This window comes from Petromyzon marinus, assembly GCF_048934315.1.
Source record: "Petromyzon marinus isolate PM22_M1 ecotype Great Lakes invasive population chromosome 70 unlocalized genomic scaffold, UKy_Petmar_22M1.pri1.0 chr70_unloc.1, whole genome shotgun sequence".
Taxonomy (NCBI): Eukaryota; Metazoa; Chordata; class Hyperoartia; order Petromyzontiformes; family Petromyzontidae; genus Petromyzon; species Petromyzon marinus.
This window is the reverse complement of record NW_027422603.1, coordinates 279,897-299,037: the sequence shown is the minus strand read 5'-3', so window position 1 is coordinate 299,037 and position 19,141 is coordinate 279,897. Positions and strand designations below refer to the sequence as shown.

The window sequence follows — 19,141 nt, the reverse complement described above, 5'->3', positions numbered from 1 at the left end:
GTGGAGACGACCTCCGTCTTGAACAGAGGGGGTCGAACAGATCAATAACCGTGGGTGTCCACTGCCGGGTTGGGTCCCTTGCATTGTCATCGACGTACATCGGTGCCTGCGTATTGCCCTCGCTGTGTACCTCCTGTCGTGACGTGTGTGCACTTAAGTAGCTGTGTGTAAGTGACTGTGTGTGAGTGACTGTGTGTACGTGACTGTGTGTAAGTGACTGTGTGTAAGTGAATGTGTGTAAGTGACTGTGTGTAAGTGACTGTGTGTTACTGACGCGCAGTGACTGTGTGTAAGTGACTGTGTGTGAGTGACTGTGTGTAAGTGACTGTGTGTTACTGACGCGCAGTGACTGTGTGTAAGTGACTGTGTGTAAGTGAATGTGTGTTACTGACGCGCAGTGACTGTGTGTAAGTGACTGTGTGTAAGTGACTGTGTGTGAGTGACTGTGTCTACGTGACTGTGTGTGAGTGACTGTGTGTAAGTGACTGTGTGTAAGTGACTGTGTGTGAGTGACTGTGTGTACGTGACTGTGTGTGAGTGACTGTGTGTAAGTGACTGTGTAAGTGACTGTGTGTGACTGTGTGTAAGTGACTGTGTAAGTGACTGTGTCTACGTGACTGTGTGTGAGTGACTGTGTAAGTGACTGTGTGTGAGTGACTGTGTAAGTGACTGTGTGTAAGTGACTGTGTGTGACTGTGTGTAAGTGACTGTGTAAGTGACTGTGTGTAAGTGACTGTGTGTAAGTGACTGTGTGTTACTGATGCAGTGACTGTGTGTTACTGACGCGCAGTGACTGTGTGTACGTGACTGTGTGTGAGTGACTGTGTGTAAGTGACTAAGTGACTGTGTGTACGTGACTGTGTGTTTTGACGCGCAGTGACTGTGTGTGAGTGACTGTGTAAGTGACAGTGTGTTACTGACGCAGTGACTGTGGGTAAGTGACTAAGTGACTGTGTGTAAGTGACTAAGTGACTGTGTTACTGACGCAGTGACTGTGTGTACGTGACTGTGTGTGAGTGACTGTGTTACTGATGCGCAGTGACTGTGTGTAAGTGACTGTGTGTGAGTGACTGTGTGTGAGTGACTGTGTGTACGTGACTGTGTGTAAGTGACTGTGTTACTGACGCAGTGACTGTGTGTGAGTGACTGTGTGTTACTGACGCGCAGTGACTGTGTGTAAGTGACTGTGTGTAAGTGACTGTGTGTAAGTGACTGTGTGTAAGTGACTGTGTTACTGACGCAGTGACTGTGTGTAAGTGACTGTGTGACTGTGTAAGTGACTGTGTTACTGATGCAGTGACTGTGTAAGTGACTGTGTAAGTGACTGTGTGTAAGTGACTGTGTGTTACGACTAAGTGACTGTGTAAGTGACTAAGTGACTGAGTGTGACTAAGTGACTAATTGACTGTGTAAGTGACTGTAGGTGACTAAGTGACTGTGTGTAAGTGACTGTGTCTCATGTGCCTGTAGCTGGGTCTGTGTAAGTGACTGTGTAAGTGACTAAGTGACTGTGTAGGTGACTAAGTGACTGAGTGTGACTCAGTGACTGTAAGTGACTGTGTAGGTGACTAAGTGACTGTGTAAATGACTAAGTGACTGAGTGTGACTCAGTGACTGTAAGTGACTGTGTAAGTGACTGTGTAGGTGACTAAGTGACTGTGTAGGTGACTAAGTGACTGTGTAAGTGACTGTGTAGGTGACTAAGTGACTGTGTAGGTGACTAAGTGACTGTGTAGGTGACTAAGTGATTGTGTAGGTGACTAAGTGACTGTGTAGGTGACTAAGTGACTGTGTAGGTGACTAAGTGACTGTGTGTCTCATGTGCCTGTAGCTGGGTCTGCAGATGTCGACCCAATAGTCAAGGTAGTCGAGATCCAGGGTGAGTGTCTGTGTGTGTGTCTGTGTGTGTGTCTGTGTGTGTGTGTGTCTGTGTGTCTGTGTGTGTGTCTGTGTGTGTGTGTCTGTGTGTGTGTCTGTGTGTGTGTGTGTGTCTGTGTGTGTCTGTGTGTGTGTCTGTGTGTGTGTGTCTGTGTGTGTGTTTGTGTGTGTGTTTGTGTGTGTGTGTCTGTGTGTGTATGTCTGTGTGTGTGTGTGTCTGTGTGTGTGTGTCTGTGTGTATGTATGTTAGTGTGTGTTTGTCTGTGTGTATGTATGGTAGTGTGTGTGTGTCTGTGTGTATGTATGTTAGTGTGTGTGTGTCTGTGTGTATGTATGTTAGTGTGTGTGTGTCTGTGTGTGTAATTGTGTAGTGTGTGTGTAATGTGTGTGTGTGTAATGTGTGTGTTAGTGTGTGTCTGTGTGTGTGTATGTGTGTGTGTCTGTGTGTGTATGTATGTTAGTGTGTGTGTGTGTGTGTCTGTGTGTATGTATGTTATTGTTTGTGTTAGTGTGTGTGTCTGTGTGTGTGTCTGTGTGTGTGTGTGTTTGTGTGTGTGTGTCTGTGTGTGTTAGTGTGTGTGTGTGTCTGTGTGTGTTAGTGTGTGTCTGTGTGTATGTATGTTAGTGTGTGTGTGTCTGTGTGTCTGTGTGTGTGTCTGTGTGTATGTTAGTGTGTGTCTGTGTGTATGTCTGTGTGTGTCTGTGTGTATGTCTGTGTGTGTGTGTCTATGTGTATGTATGTTAGTGTGTGTGTGTGTTAGTGTGTGTGTGTTAGCGTGTCTGTGTGTGTGTCTATGTGTATGTATGTTAGTGTGTGTGTTAGTGTGTGTGTTAGTGTGTGTCTGTGTGTCTGTGTGTGTGTCTGTGTGTATGTCTGTGTGTGTGTCTGTGTGTATGTTAGTGTGTGTGTGTCTGTGTATGTATGTTAGTGTGTGTGTCTGTGTGTATGTATGTTAGTGTGTGTGTCTGTGTGTATGTCTGTGTGTGTCTGTGTGTGTGTCTGTGTGTGTGGCAGTGTCTGCGTGCGTCTCTGTGTGTATCGGCGTGTCTGTGTGTGCGTGTCTGTGTCTGCGTGTCTGTGCGTGTGTCTGCGTGTCTGTGTGTGCGTGTCTTGTGTGTGTGCGCGTGTGTGATTGGGTATCTGTGCGCGTGAACACACGTGTGTGTGTGTACACGCGTGTGTGTGTGTACACGTGTGTGTGTGTGTACACGTGTGTGTGTGTGTACACGTGTGTGTGTGTGTACACGCGTGTGTGTGTGTGTACACGCGTGTGTGTGTGTGTACACGTGTGTGTGTGTGTGTGTACACGTGTGTGTGTGTGTGTGTACACTGTGTGTGTGTACACGTGTGTGTGTGTACACGTGTGTGTGTGTGTACACGTGTGTGTACACGTGTGTGTGTGTGTACACGTGTGTGTGTACACGTGTGTGTGTGTACGCGTGTGTGTGTGTGTGTACACGTGTGTGTGTGTGTACACGTGTGTGTGTGTGTGTGTACACTGTGTGTGTGTGTACACGTGTGTGTGTACACGTGTGTGTGTGTCTGTGTGTGTGTCTGTGTGTATGTCTGTGTGTGTGTCTGTGTGTATGTTAGTGTGTGTGTGTCTGTGTATGTATGTTAGTGTGTGTGTCTGTGTGTATGTATGTTAGTGTGTGTGTCTGTGTGTATGTCTGTGTGTGTCTGTGTGTGTGTCTGTGTGTGTGGCAGTGTCTGCGTGCGTCTCTGTGTGTATCGGCGTGTCTGTGTGTGCGTGTCTGTGTCTGCGTGTCTGTGCGTGTGTCTGCGTGTCTGTGTGTGCGTGTCTTGTGTGTGTGTGCGCGTGTGTGATTGGGTATCTGTGCGCGTGAACACACGTGTGTGTGTACACGCGTGTGTGTGTGTACACGTGTGTGTGTGTGTACACGTGTGTGTGTGTGTACACGTGTGTGTGTGTGTGTACACGCGTGTGTGTGTGTGTACACGCGTGTGTGTGTGTGTACACGTGTGTGTGTGTGTGTGTACACGTGTGTGTGTGTGTGTGTACACTGTGTGTGTGTACACGTGTGTGTGTGTGTGTACACGTGTGTGTGTGTGTACACGTGTGTGTACACGTGTGTGTGTGTGTACACGTGTGTGTGTACACGTGTGTGTGTGTACGCGTGTGTGTGTGTGTGTACACGTGTGTGTGTGTGTACACGTGTGTGTGTGTGTGTGTACACTGTGTGTGTGTGTACACGTGTGTGTGTGTACACGTGTGTGTGTGTGTACACGTGCGTGTGTGTACACGTGTGTGTGTGTGTACACGTGTGTGTGTGTGTACACGTGTGTGTGTACACGTGTGTGTGTGTGTGTACACGTGTGTGTGTGTACACTGTGTGTGTGTGTACACGTGTGTGTGTGTACACTGTGTGTGTGTGTACACGTGTGTGTGTGTGTGTACACGTGTGTGTGTGTACACGTGTGTGTGTGTGTACACGTGTGTGTGTGTGTGTACACGTGTGTGTGTACACGTGTGTGTGTGTACACGTGTGTGTGTACACGTGTGTGTGTGTGTACACGTGTGTGTGTGTGTACACGTGTGTGTGTGTGTGTGTACACGTGCGTGTGTGTGTGTGTACACGTGTGTGTGTGTGTACACGTGTGTGTGTGTACGCGTGTGTGTGTGTGTACGTGTGTGTGTGTGTACACGTGTGTGTGTGTACACGTGTGTGTGTGTACACGTGTGTGTGTGTACACGTGTGTGTGTGTGTACACATGTGTGGGGAGCGGTGGCACAGAAGTTTGCCCTATGAACCCGGCGATCCGAGTTCAATTCCCGTTCACGGCCACCACCACCACCACCGGTGACGATGAATTATCTGAAACCGGTCCTGGGCCTCCCCTAGGTCGACTCGGCCTCAAATGAGTGCCTGGTGTAGTGGTGGTGGTGTAGCGGTGGTGGTGTAGCGGTGGTGGTGGTGTAATGGTGGTGGTGTAGCGGTGGTGGTGTAGCGGTGGTGTAGCGGTGGTGGTGTAGTGGTGGTATAGTGGTGGTGTAATGGTGGTGGTGTAGTGGTGGTGGTGTAGCGGTGGTGTAGCAGTGGTGGTGTCGTGGTGCTGTAGCGGTGGTGGTGTAGTGGTGGTGTAGTGGTAGCGGTGGTGTAGCGGTGGTGGTGTAGTGGTGGTGGTGTAGCGGTGGTGGTGTAGTGGTGGTATAGTGGTGGTGTAATGGTGGTGGTGTAGCGGTGGTGTAGCAGTGGTGGTGTCGTGGTGGTGTAGCGGTGGTGTAGTGGTGGTGTAGTATTAGCGGTGGTGTAGCGGTGGTGGTGTAGTAGTGGTGTAGCGGTGGTGGTGTAGCGGTGGTGGTGTAGTGGTGGTGTAGTGGTAGTGGTGGTGTAGCGGTGGTGGTGTAATGGTGGTGTAGTGGTGGTTTAGTGGTAGTGGTGGTGTAGCGGTGGTGGTGTAGTAGTGGTGTAGCGGTGGTGGTGTAGCGGTGGTGGTGTAGTGGTGGTGTAGTGGTAGTGGTGGTGTAGCGGTGGTGGTGTAATGGTGGTGTAGTGGTGGTGTAGTGGTAGTGGTGGTGTAGTGGTGGTGTAGTGGTGATGGTGTAGTGGTGGTGGTGTAGCGGTGGTGGTGTAGTGGTGGTGTAGTGGTAGTGGTGGTGTAGCGGTGGTGGTGTAGTGGTAGTGGTGGTGTAGCGGTGGTGGTGTAGTAGTGGTGTAGTGGCGGTGGTGTAGCGGTGGTGGTGTAGTGGTGGTGTAGTGGTGGTGTAGTGGTAGCGGTGGTGGTGTAGTACTTTTGTAGCAGTGGTGGTGTAGTGGTGGTGGTGTAGCGGTGGTGGTGTAGTAGTGGGGTAGCGGTGGTGGTGTAGCGGTGGTGTAGCGGTGGTGGTGTAGTGGTGGTTGTAGTGGTGGTGTAGTGGTGGTGTAGTGGTGGTGGTGGTGTAGCGGTGGTGGTGTAGTGGTGGTGTAGCGGTGGTGTAGCGGTGGTGTAGCGGTGGTGGTGTAGTGGTGGTTGTAGTGGTGGTGTAGTGGTGGTGTAGTGGTAGTGGTGGTGTAGCGGTGGTGGTGTAGCGGTGGTGGTGTAGCGGTGGTGGTGTAGTGGTGGTGTAGCGGTGGTGGTGTAGTAAACATCGCAGCACTGGGGGAGACAAAGGCGGCCGGGCGTGGTGGTGCTGGCCACCCACCCCCTCTGTGTGTGCCAGTGAGTGCCTGAATGAGTGAGCGCCTGAGTGAGTGTCTGAATGAGAGAGTGAGTGTCTGAGTGAGTGTCTGAGTGAGTGAGTGTCTGAGTGAGAGAGTGAGTGTCTGAGTGAGAGAGTGAGTGTCTGAGTGAGAGAGTGAGTGTCTGAGTGAGAGAGTGAGTGTCTGAGTGAGTGTCTGAGTGAGTGTCTGAGTGAGTGTCTGAGTGAGGTGTTTATTGAGAGAGGCCTCTAGTGGAGGATGGTGGAGGGACGGTGGTGGTGGCCGCTGACAGTGAGTGGTGAGTGAGTGGTGAGTGAGTGGTGAGTGAGTGAGAGAGTGTCAGAGTGAGTGTCTGAGAGAGAGAGAGAGTGTCTGAGTGAGAGAGTGTCTGAGTGAGTGTCTGAGTGAGTGAGTGAGTGTCTGAGTGAGTGAATGTCTGAGTGAGTGTCTGAGAGAGTGAGTGAGTGTCTGAGAGAGTGAGTGAGTGTCTGAGTGAGTGTCTGAATGAGAGAGTGAGTATCTGAGTGAGTGTCTGAGTGAGAGAGTGAGTGTCTGAGTGAGTGTCTGAATGAGAGAGTGAGTGTCTGAGTGAGTGTCTGAATGAGAGAGTGAGTGTCTGAGTGAGTGTCTGAGTGAGAGAGTGAGTGTCTGAGTGAGTGTCTGAATGAGAGAGTGAGTGTCTGAGTGAGTGTCTGAGTGAGTGTCTGAGTGAGTGAGTGTCTGAGTGAGAGAGTGAGTGTCTGAGTGAGTGTCTGAGTGAGGTGTTTATTGAGAGAGGCCTCTAGTGGAGGATGGTGGAGGGACGGTGGTGGTGGTGGTGGCGGCCGCTGACAGTGAGTGGTGAGTGAGTGGTGAGTGTCTGAGTGGTGAGTGGTGAGTGAGTGGTGAGTGTCTGAGTGGTGAGTGAGTGAGTGGTGAGTGAGTGGTGAGTGAGTGGTGAGCTGAGTCTCTTTGCAAGGTGATCCACTGCTCTCTCCCCCCCCCACGTGACCCCACAGCTGCCTTCGACTGAGCACCACGGGGGGAGCGACAGGGGGGGGCTGGAGCGGGACGAAAAACTCACCCTCACCCCACCCCCACCCCACCCTCACCCCCACCCCACCCTCACCCCCACCCCCACCCCACCCCCACCCTCCCCCACCCTCCCCCACCCCACCCCCACCCTCCCCCACCCCACCCCCACCCCCACCCCACCCCACCCCCACCCACCCCACCCCCACCCTCCCCCACCCCCACCCTCACCCCACCCCACCCACCCCACCACACCCCACCCCCACCCCACCCAGCATCACCTGTGCTAGCAGGGCCTGTTCTGAAATCCCGTTCTAAATCCCGTTCTGAATCCCGTTCTGAAATCCCGTTCGAAATCCCGTTCGAAATCCCGTTCGAAATCCCGTTCTAAATCCCGTTCTGAAATCCCGTTCCGTGATCCTGTTCTGAATCCCGTTCTGAATCCCGTTCTGAATCCCGTTCTGAATCCCGTTCTGAAATCCCGTTCTAAATCCCGTTCTAAATCCCGTTCCGTGATCCCGTTCTGAAATCCCGTTCTGAAATCCCGTTCCGTGATCCCGTTCCATGATCCTGTTCCGTGATCCCGTTCTGAATCCCGTTCAGAATCCCGTTCAGAATCCGGTTCTGAATCCCGTTCTGAATCCCGTTCTGAAATCCCGTTCTGAATCCTGTTCCGTGATCCCGTTCTGGATCAAGTTCCCAATCCCGTTCCGTGATCCCGTTCTGGATCAAGTTCCCAATCCCGTTGTGGACGCTGTTCCCATTCACGATCCCGTTCCGGTTCCGCCCTACTTTGGTAACGAGAGCGGTGGTGGTGGTGGTGGGTTGTTGTTACTCGACACACACACAGACACACGTACACAGACACACGTACACACAGACACACACAGACACGTACACACACACAGACACGTACACACACAGACACGTACACACACACACACACGTACACACACACACAGACACACGTACACAGACACGTACACACACACAGACACGTACACACACACAGACACGTACACACACAGACACGTACACACACACGTACACACACACACAGACACACGTACACACACACGTACACACACAGACACGTACACACACAGACACGTACACACACACACACACGTACACACACACACAGACACACGTACACACAGACACGTACACACACACAGACACGTACACACACACACAGACACGTACACACACAGACACGTACACACACACACACACGTACACACAGACACGTACACACACACAGACACGTACACACACACACAGACACGTACACACACAGACACGCACACACAGACACGTACACACACACACACAGACACGTACACACATACAGACACGTACACACACACAGACACGTACACACACACAGACACGTACACACACACAGACACACAGACAGGTACACACAGACACGTACACACAGTACACACACAGTACACACGCAGTACACACACAGTATATACACACACACAGTACACACACAGTACACACACACAGTACACAGTACACACACACAGTACACACACAGTACACGTACACACAGTACACAAACAGCATACACACACACTACACACACAGTACACTTACACACACAGTACACACACAGTACACAGTACACAGTACACACACAGTACACACACAGTACACACACACACAGTACACACACACACAGTACACACACACACAGTACACACACACAGTATATACACACAGTACACACACACACAGTACACACACAGTACACACACACAGTATACAGTACACACACAGTACACACACACAGTACACACAGTACACACACACAGTATACACACAGTACACACAGTACACACACACAGTACACACACAGTACACACACGTTACACACAGTACACACACACAGTACACACAGTACACACACACAGTATGCACACAGTACACACAGTACACACACACAGTACACACACAGTACACAGTATATACGCAGTACACACACAGTACACACACACAGTACACACAGTACACACACAGTACACAGTATACACACAGTACACACACACAGTACACACACACAGTACACACAGTACACACACACACAGTACACACACACAGTACACACACAGTATACACACACAGTACACAGTATATACACACAGTACACACACAGTACACACAGTACACACACAGTAAACACACACACAGTACACACACACAGTACACGCACAGTACACACAGTACACACACACAGTACACACAGTACACACACACAGTACACACAGTACACACACACAGTACACACACAGTAAACACACACACAGTACACACACACAGTACACCCACAGGACAGGCTGTTGTTGTTGTTGTTACTCCGTGGGGGTTGTGGAGTGAATTTTGTTAAAATAAACGCGACGAGTCACAGGGCACCTGGCTGGGCTCGGCTACTTCGTGGTGCAGACCTCATGAGCTGCTCACCAACTCACTCACCCTGCTCACCAACTTACTCACCCTGCTCACCAACTTACTCACCCTGCTCACCAACTCACACTCACCCAGCTCACCAACTCACACCCACCCAGCTCACCAACTCACACTCACCCAGCTCACCAACTTACTCACCCTGCTCACCAACTCACACTCACCCTGCTCACCAACTTACTCACCCTGCTCACCAACTCACACTCACCCTGCTCATCTACTTACCCTGCTCACCAACTCACACTCACCCTGCTCACCAACTTACTCACCCTGCTCACCAACTCACATTCACCCAGCTCACCAACTTACTCACCCTGCTCACCAACTCACACTCACCCAGCTCGCCAACTCACACCCACCCAGCTCACCAACTCACACCCACCCAGCTCACCAACTCACACCCACCCAGCTCACCAACTCACACTCACCCAGCTCACCAACTCACACTCACCCAGCTCACCAACTCACACTCACCAACTCACACTCACCCAGCTCACCAACTCACACTCACCAACTCACACTCACCCAGCTCACCAACTCACACTCACCCTGCTCACCAACTTACTCACCCAGCTCACCAACTCACACTCACCCAGCTCACCAACTCACTCACCCAGCTCACCAACTCACACTCACCCTGCTCACCAACTTACCCAGCTCACCAACTCACTCACCCAGCTCACCAACTTACTCACCCAGCTCACCAACTTACCCAACTCACCAACCCTCACCCACCCAGCTCACCAACTTACTCACCCAGCTCACCAACTTACCCTGCTCACCAACTCACACCCACCCAGCTCACCAACTTACTCACCCAGCTCACCAACTCACCCAGCTCACCCAACTCACACCCAGCTCACCAACTCACACTCACCCAGCTCACCAACTCACACCCAGCTCACCAACTCACACTCACCCAGCTCACCAACTTACCCAGCTCACCAACCCTCACCCACCCAGCTCACCAAATCACCCAGCTCACCAACTCACACTCACCCTGCTCACCCACACAGCTCACCAACTCACACCCAGCTCACCAACCCTCACCCACCCAGCTCACCAACTTACCCAGCTCACCAACCCTCACCCACCCAGCTCACCAACTCACCCAGCTCACCAACTTACCCATCTCACCAACCCACACCCAGCTCACCAACCCACACCCAGCTCACCAACCCTCACCCACCCAGCTCACCAACTTACCCAGCTCACCAACCCTCACCCACCCAGCTCACCAACTCACCCAGCTCACCAACTTACCCATCTCACCAACCCACACCCAGCTCACCAACCGACACCCAGCTCACCAACTCACCCAGCTCACCAACCCACACCCAGCTCACCAACTTACACACCCAGCTCACCAACCCTCACCCAGCTCACCAACTTACTCACCCAGCTCACCAACCCACACTCACGCAGCTCACCAACTTACCCAGCTCACCAATTTACCCAGCTCACCAACCCTCACCCAGCTCACCAACCCACACCCAGCTCACCAACCCACACCCAGCTCACCAATTTAGCCAGCTCACCAACCCTCACCCAGCTCACCAACCCTCACCCAGCTCACCCACCCACACCCAGCTCACCAATTTACTCACCCGGCTCACCAACCCACACTTACCCAGCTCACCAACCCACACCCAGCTCACCAACTTACCCAGCTAACCAGCTTACCCAGCTCACCAACCCCCACTCACCCAACTCACCAACTTACCCAGCTCATCAACTTACCCAGCTCACCAACCCACACCCACCCAGCTCACCAACTTACACTCACCCAGCTCACCAACCCACACTCACCCAGCTCACTAACCCACACCCACCCAGCTCACCAACTTACCCAGCTCACCAACCCTCACCCAGCTCACCAACTTACCCAGCTCACCAACTTACCCAGCTCACCAACCCACACCCACCCAGCTCACCAACCCACACCCACCCAGCTCACCAACTTACACTCACCCAGCTCACCAACCCACACTCACCCAGCTCACTAACCCACACCCACCCAGCTCACCAACTTACTCACCCAGCTCACCAACTTACCCAGCTCACCAACCCACATCCACCCAGCTCACCAACTTACTCACCCAGCTCACAACCCACACCCAGCTCACCAACTTACCCAGCTCACCAAATTACCCAGCTCACCAACTTACTCACCCAGCTCACAACCCACACCCAGCTCACTAACTTACCCAGCTCACCAAATTACCCAGCTCACCAACTTACTCACCCAGCTCACAACCCACACCCAGCTCACCAACTTACCCAGCTCACCAAATTACCCAGCTCACCAACTTACTCACCCAGCTCACAACCCACACCCAGCTCACCAACCCACACCCAGCTCACCAACTTACCCAGCTCACCAAATTACCCAGCTCACCAACTTACTCAGCTCACCGACCCACACTCACCCAGCTCACCAACTTACCCAGCTCACCAACTTACCCAGCTCACCAAATTACCCAGCTCACCAACTTACTCAGCTCACCAACCCACACTCACCCAGCTCACCAACCCACACCCAACTCACCAACTTACTCACCCAGCTCACCAACTTACTCAGCTCACCAACTTACTCAGCTCACCAACCCACACTCACCCAGCTCACCAACCCACACCCAACTCACCAGCTTACCCAGCTCACCAACCCTCACCCACCCAGCTCACCAACCCTCACCCAGCTCACCAACTTACTCACCCAGCTCACCAACCCACACTCACCCAGTTCACCAACTTACCCAGCTCACCAATTTACTCACCCAGCTCACCAACCCACACCCAGCTCACCAACCCACACCCAGCTCACCAACCCACACCCAGCTCACCAACCCACTCACTCACTTGTGTTGTGGCCGAAACGTCGTGATTTTTTGTCGTTGTATTTTTTACCCACGTGACTTTACCGAATAGAACCAAAGAGTACTCGCAGGGATGTCTGTGGCGTCAACATTCGCTTCACACATTGGCGTGCAGTGACATCCAGCAATGTCACTGCACAGGCAAGGCCGATGAGTCAGACGCCTTCTATGACCTCCTGTCACAGGTGCTGGCTAAAGTGGCCCCTCGGGATAGAGTCATCATGTTGGGTGACTTCAATGCCCGAGTTTGGTCATGATGCTGGCACCTGGTCTGGAGTGATTGGAGGACATGGGCCGGATCAGCTTAATAACAGCGGTAGGAGGCTGCTAGATTTTTGTGCAGCCCATGGGCTTGTAATTACCAACACGCTGCTCCGGCATTGGCGCATCCACACAACATCATGGATGCATGCCGGGTCCAAGCAAGAACATCTGCTGGACTACATCGTGACGGACCAGCGGATGCGAGCCCATGTCCTTGACACCAGGACCTACCGTGGAGCTGATCTGCCCTCTGACCATCGACTAGTCATCTGTAAGATGGGCCTGCCATTCTTCCACTCCGGTGGTGAGTGTCCATCAAGGACCCCATTCAAACACACAGTGGCCTGGTGTCAGCTGATGAAAGTTGCAAGCGAAAATTTCATCGTTGCTTGCAGCTGGGGTTGGCATCGTCCCCCACTCCTGATGTCGAGGGTAAATGGGCGAGGTTTAGGACTGTGACTCATGCAGTTGCAATGGCTGCTTTGGGTACGCGGTCCAGACCTCCCCAGAGACCCTGGCTGACAGAGGAGGTGTTCAAGTTGGTTGATAAAAAGCGACAGGCCCACTGTCATCGGCTACAGAATCCCACGTCAGAGAATGAGGAGGCTTACCGCAGCCTTCGGAGAGCCGTGAGGCGCTGCAAGTATTTGTTTGTGGTGACGGGTTGCTGAGGAGATGGAGTCTGCCTCAGTGGCCCGCGATCACAAATCACTCTTTAATTCCATTAATAAGTTACTTGTAGTGCCATACCTATCACCATCATTAGGGTAAAGAACGATGATCCAATCTGACCCCCAGGAACAGGTTTGCAGATTTGCTGAGCATTTCTGCGGTCTTGGGGAAGGGGAAATCCTTTAGCTTGGAAAACATGGGGAAAAGTGGGGATGACCCTGCTGAGGCTGCTGTATTTCAAATGTAAGCAGTCACCCCCTGTGAGTGGCTGGCTGAGGTGCCATCTGTTGAGGAAGTACTGAAGGCGATCCAGAGTTTGAGACCAGGAAAGGCACCGGGCAGAGATGATCTCACAAGTGAAATGCTGAGGGAGGGTGGCGTTTATGCACAGACTGCCCTACATGACATCATAACAACAGTCTGGACCACTGGACAGGTTCCGCAGGATTGGAAGGGTGCCCTGGTGGTTCCCCTCTTTAAGAAGGGGGACCGCACAGACTGTAACAACTACAGGGGCAGCTCACTCCTCAGTGTGCCCGGAAAGGTCCTGGCAAGGATTATTCAACATCGCCTTGCCAGGCACGCTGAGGAGAGGCTTGCTGAGCCCCAATGCGGTTTCAGGAAAGGGCGGTCCTGCACAGATGCCATATTTTCTGTCTGTCTGCTACAGCAAGAGGTGTAGGGAATTCCAACAAGACCTACATCTCTGCTTTATTGACCTGGTCAAGGCCTATGATACCATCAGTAGGCCTGGCCTCTGGGTCGTTCTTCGTGCTTTTGGAGTACCTGACTCTGCTCACGATCATTAAGGACCTTCATGATGGTGAGCGGGCCCGGGTAAAACTACGTGGCCGGGAGTCAGAGCCATTCCCTGTACACCTTGGGGTGCGACAGGGATGTCCTCTGGCTCCCACATTATTTAACATCTATTTTGGGGTCCGGTCCGCGATAGCCACGCCGTGTGTACAGAGTAGCTAGCCTGGAGGATATAACTCACTTGGTTACCTGGTGGAGGGGCAGCTACCCCTCGTGATAAGGCTGTTGTTAAGTAAACGCGTTGCCTCTAAGACTAAGTCTCGGTCTCCATCTGTACCCACTGCACCCGCATCCCTCCACTCATGTTCATCTTCGGTGGGGGCATAAATAACGACCACAATTCCTCGCCTCGGGTTGATGGGAACGCGATCCCAAAGTAGCCTGGGGCTTACAGCTTCCCACACCTCACCGCCACGCTCCCACGCCCCCTTCATTCTTTTGTTCAAAAGAAGACCCACACCCTGTTGTTTGGCAGTCTGCTGCCCCGAGTAGAGGACTGTCGACCCCTCATGGTGGCAGGAGCCAAAACCGGTCCACCGGACCTCCTGAATACCACAGAGATCCAGGCGGTACCGGTCCAGCTCCCGACAGAGGAGTGGCAGCCTCTCCTCCGCAGTGAGCGTTCCAACATTCCACGTGGCCACCCGTAGTGGCTTTTCGTTGTTTCTGGCGTAGCCCCGAGGGTAGGTATTCAATCTCCTGGCTCCGCCAATTGGGGTTTGGCCAGGAGACGTCATAGACGCCTGTCCCCCCGGGGCCTCCGGCACAAGCTTATTAATTAGATATTTTAGTCGTAGTTTTATGGTAGTTAATTTAAGGTGGAGGGGTTACCAGCCACTCGCACCCGTCCAGAGCCCCCATTTAGCAACTGTGGTGGTCAGACACGACATGAGGGGAGGAGCCAATCGGAATTGGCCCTTTCCCCCACAGCATTGTCCACGACAGAGTTTCCGTCCGGCACCACGAGGAGGTAGGGGGTTGTTTTGCCGGACAAATCGCACAAAGATCCCCCGTGTAGCCTTAACAGACTGTAGGGGCAAGTGCTGTTAGCGAGCACCTATGAATGCCGGCACGGCACCCAAGGGGGTGGGTGGCCAACACCACGCCCGGCCGCCTTTGTCTCCCTAGTGACGATGTTTACACATCGCACCAGGTACTCATTTGAGGCTGAGTCGACCTAGGGGAGGCCCGGGACCAGTTCAGATAATCGTCACTGGTGTTGGCCGTGAGCGGGAATCGAACCCGGGTCGCCAGGTTCATAGCGCAGCGTAGCGCTAACCACTACACTACCGCTCCCCACACAGTTACACACAACAACAACAACCGCCATTCGCCACTAAGTGGCGGTGACGTCACCACGACGCTTGTGCCAGGCTATGTGCACCCTGAGGCCACGTGAAGTGTCGAACGCCCGCTGGCAGGAGGTCACGGGGCAGACCCAGATGCCACGGGTCGACTGACTGAGATGACTGGCTGATGCACCACCTGTGCCCCCTACTGTGCCAACCTGCTGTGCTTTAGCCACCCGGCGCTCCGCTCGCTGTTGTGAGCGTCGCTCCTCCGCCCTCCGTTGTTGTTGGAGGGCGACTGCCTCCAACTGCCCAGTAGCATCCTTCACGAGCCTCCTCCACAGAGGCCGATCTTGACACCGCTGGTACCAGTCATCGGCAAGTCCACTCAGCTCCACGTCCTCCTGTACCACGTCACTCCATCTCTTCTCTAGCCCGTGCCGCGCCCGCTTAGCCCCCTCAATCCGGCCAAACAAAAGCTGTTTCGGCATGCGGTGGCTGGGCATGCGGGCTACATGACCCAGCCATCGCAGCCTTGCCCGCCGGAGGAGCTCACCGATGGGACCCTGCCCAGATCTTTCAAGGATTTGTGAGCTCCTCACACAATCCAGTCTGGTTAAACCCAGGATGGATCGTAGGCAGGCCAGCCTAAATGTTTCTAACCGGCGAAGATGTTCCATTAGGGGGGTCCACGTTTCGCAAGCGTAGAGAAGGGAGGGAATGACCGTGGCCGAGAAGACCTGAAGCTTAGTGCGGAGCGACAGACCAGGTAGCTTCCACACAGCGTTACGCAACCGATGAAAAGATATTGCCGCTCGACTGATTCGGAGTGAGACCTCTGCTGTTAAACTGGTGCCAGTCATAAGCACACTGCCCAGGTATGGGAAACTCTCCACTCTCTCCACAACTGCCCCATCACCGATTGGGAGTTGTGGGGGTGGAGTGTCCGATGGTACAAAATACCCAGGCAGGTGCTTAGTTTTGGTGGGGCTGATGGTAAGGCCCCACCTCTTAGTGGCACGCTCCAGTCTCAGCAGCAGCGTCTCCAACTCCTCCTCTGACTGAGCAGCTATTACCAAGTCATCCGCATACATAACGTGGTTGAGCAATAGGGAGCCATCCCTTGACCGCACCCGGGCATCGATTAGCCTCCCGTTATATCTGTACCATATGGAGATTCCCCCGGTACAGCTATTGAAGGCTTCACGAACTACGTGGTCAAAATAGATGTTAAATAATGTGGGAGCCAGAGGACATCCCTGTCGCACCCCAAGGTGTACAGGGAATGGCTCTGACTCCCGGCCACGTAGTTTTACCCGGGCCCGCTCACCATCATGAAGGTCCTTAATGATCGTGAGCAGAGGGTCAGGTACTCCAAAAGCACGAAGAACGACCCAGAGCCCAGGCCTACTGATGGTATCATAGGCCTTGGCCAGGTCAATAAAGCAGAGATGTAGGTCTTGTTGGAATTCCCTACACCTCTGCTGTAGCAGACGGACAGAAAATATGGCATCTGTGCAGGACCGCCCTTTCCTGAAACCGCATTGGGGCTCCGCAAGCCTCTCCTCAGCGTGCCTGGCAAGGCGATGCTGAATAATCCTTGCCAGGACCTTTCCCGGCACACTGAAGAGTGAGATGCCCCTGTAGTTGTTACAGTCTGTGCGGTCCCCCTTCTTAAAGAGGGGGACCACCAATTCTGCGGAACCCGTCCAGTGGTCCAGACTATTGTTATGAGGTCATAGAGGGCAGTCTGTGCACAAACGCCACCCTCCCTCAGCATTTCGCTTGGGAGATCATCTCTGCCCAGTGCCTTTCCTGGTCTCAGACTCTGGATCACCTTCAGTACTTCCTCAACAGATGGCACCTCAGCCAGCCACTCACAGGGGGTGACTTCTTCCTCCAATATTTGAGGCACCGCAGCCTCAGCAGGGTCATCCCTACTTTGTGCCACGATGTTTTCTTGGCTGAGGGGTTTTCCCTCCCCCAGGACCTCACAGAAATGCTCAGCAAATCTGCAAACCTGTTCCTGGGGGTCAGAGATGGGATCATATTTATTTCCCCTAATGAAGGTAATAGGTGTGGCGCTGTAAGTTACTTTTTTTGATGGAGTTAAATAGAGATTTGTGATCGCAGGCCACTGAGGCAGGAGGTCACGGGGCAGACCCAGGTGCCACGGGTCGACTGACTGAGATGACTGGCTGATGCACCACCTGTGCCCCCTACTGTGCCAACCTGCTGTGCTTTAGCCACCCGGCGCTCCGCTCGTTGTGAGCGTCGCTCCTCCGCCCTCCGTTGTTGTTGGAGGGCGACTGCCTCCAACTGCCCAGTAGCGTCCTTCACGAGCCTCCTCCACAGAGGCCGATCTTGACACCGCTGGTACCAGTCATCGGCAAGTCCACTCAGCTCCACGTCCTCCTGTACCACATCACTCCATCTCTTCTCTAGCCCGTGCCGCGCCTGCTTAGCCCCCTCAATCCGGCCGAACAAAAGCTGTTTCGGCATGCGGTGGCTGGGCATGCGGGCTACATGACCCAGCCATCGCAGCCTTCCCCGCCGGAGGAGCTCACCGATGGGACCTTGCCCAGATCTTTCAAGGATTTGTGAGCTCCTCACACAATCCAGTCTGGTTAAACCCAAGATGGATCGTAGGCAGGCCAGCCTAAATGTTTCTAACCGGCGAAGATGTTCCATTAGGGGGGTCCACGTTTCGCAGGCGTAGAGAAGGGAGGGAATGACCGTGGCCGAGAAGACCTGAAGCTTAGTGCGGAGCGACAGACCAGGTAGCTTCCACACAGCGTTATGCAACCGATGAAAAGATATTGCCGCTCGACTGATTCGGAGACCTATGACACACACACACACAGACACAAACACATACACAAACACAGACACACACAGACACACACAGACACAACAACAACAACAACCGCCATTCGCCACTAAGTGGCGGTGACGTCACCACGACGCTTGTGCCAGGCTATGTGCACCCTGAGGCCACGTGAAGTGTTGAACGCCCGCTGGCAGGAGGTCACGGGGCAGACCCAGGTGCCACGGGTCGACTGACTGAGATGACTGGCTGATGCACCACCTGTGCCCCCTACTGTGCCAACCTGCTGTGCTTTAGCCACCCGGCGCTCCGCTCGCTGTTGTGAGCGTCGCTCCTCCGCCCTCCGTTGTTGTTGGAGGGCGACTGCCTCCAACTGCCCAGTAGCATCCTTCACGAGCCTCCTCCACAGAGGCCGATCTTGACACCGCTGGTACCAGTCATCGGCAAGTCCACTCAGCTCCACGTCCTCCTGTACCACATCACTCCATCTCTTCTCTAGCCCGTGCCGCGCCCGCTTAGCCCCCTCAATCCGGCCAAACAAAAGCTGTTTCGGCATGCGGTGGCTGGGCATGCGGGCTACATGACCCAGCCATCGCAGCCTTGCCTGCCGGAGGAGCTCACCGATGGGACCCTGCCCAGATCTTTCAAGGATTTGTGAGCTCCTCACACAATCCAGTCTGGTTAAACCCAGGATGGATCGTAGGCAGGCCAGCCTAAATGTTTCTAACCGGCGAAGATGTTCCATTAGGGGGGTCCACGTTTCGCAAGCGTAGAGAAGGGAGGGAATGACCGTGGCCGAGAAGACCTGAAGCTTAGTGCGGAGCGACAGACCAGGTAGCTTCCACACAGCGTTACGCAACCGATGAAAAGATATTGCCGCTCGACTGATT

General features: G+C 53.4%; 1 protein-coding gene across 3 annotated transcripts in view; it reads left to right on the top strand.

The window, feature by feature from the left end:
- Window positions 1–7,069, top strand: part of LOC116957111 (uncharacterized) — a 57,868-nt gene extending 50,799 nt beyond the window's left edge. The window contains exons 8-9 of one of the 3 annotated variants that reach the window (XM_076058263.1): window positions 1,832–1,879; window positions 7,020–7,069. In XM_076058263.1, the coding sequence (XP_075914378.1) occupies window positions 1,832–1,879; window positions 7,020–7,033 (62 nt within the window). In that variant the 3' untranslated portion in view covers window positions 7,034–7,069. Of the gene's footprint in view, window positions 1–1,831 lie in introns of all 3 variants that reach the window. The other 2 variants (XM_076058262.1, XM_076058264.1) reach the window with 2 other exon arrangements.
- The last annotated feature ends 12,072 nt before the right edge of the window (window positions 7,070–19,141 follow it).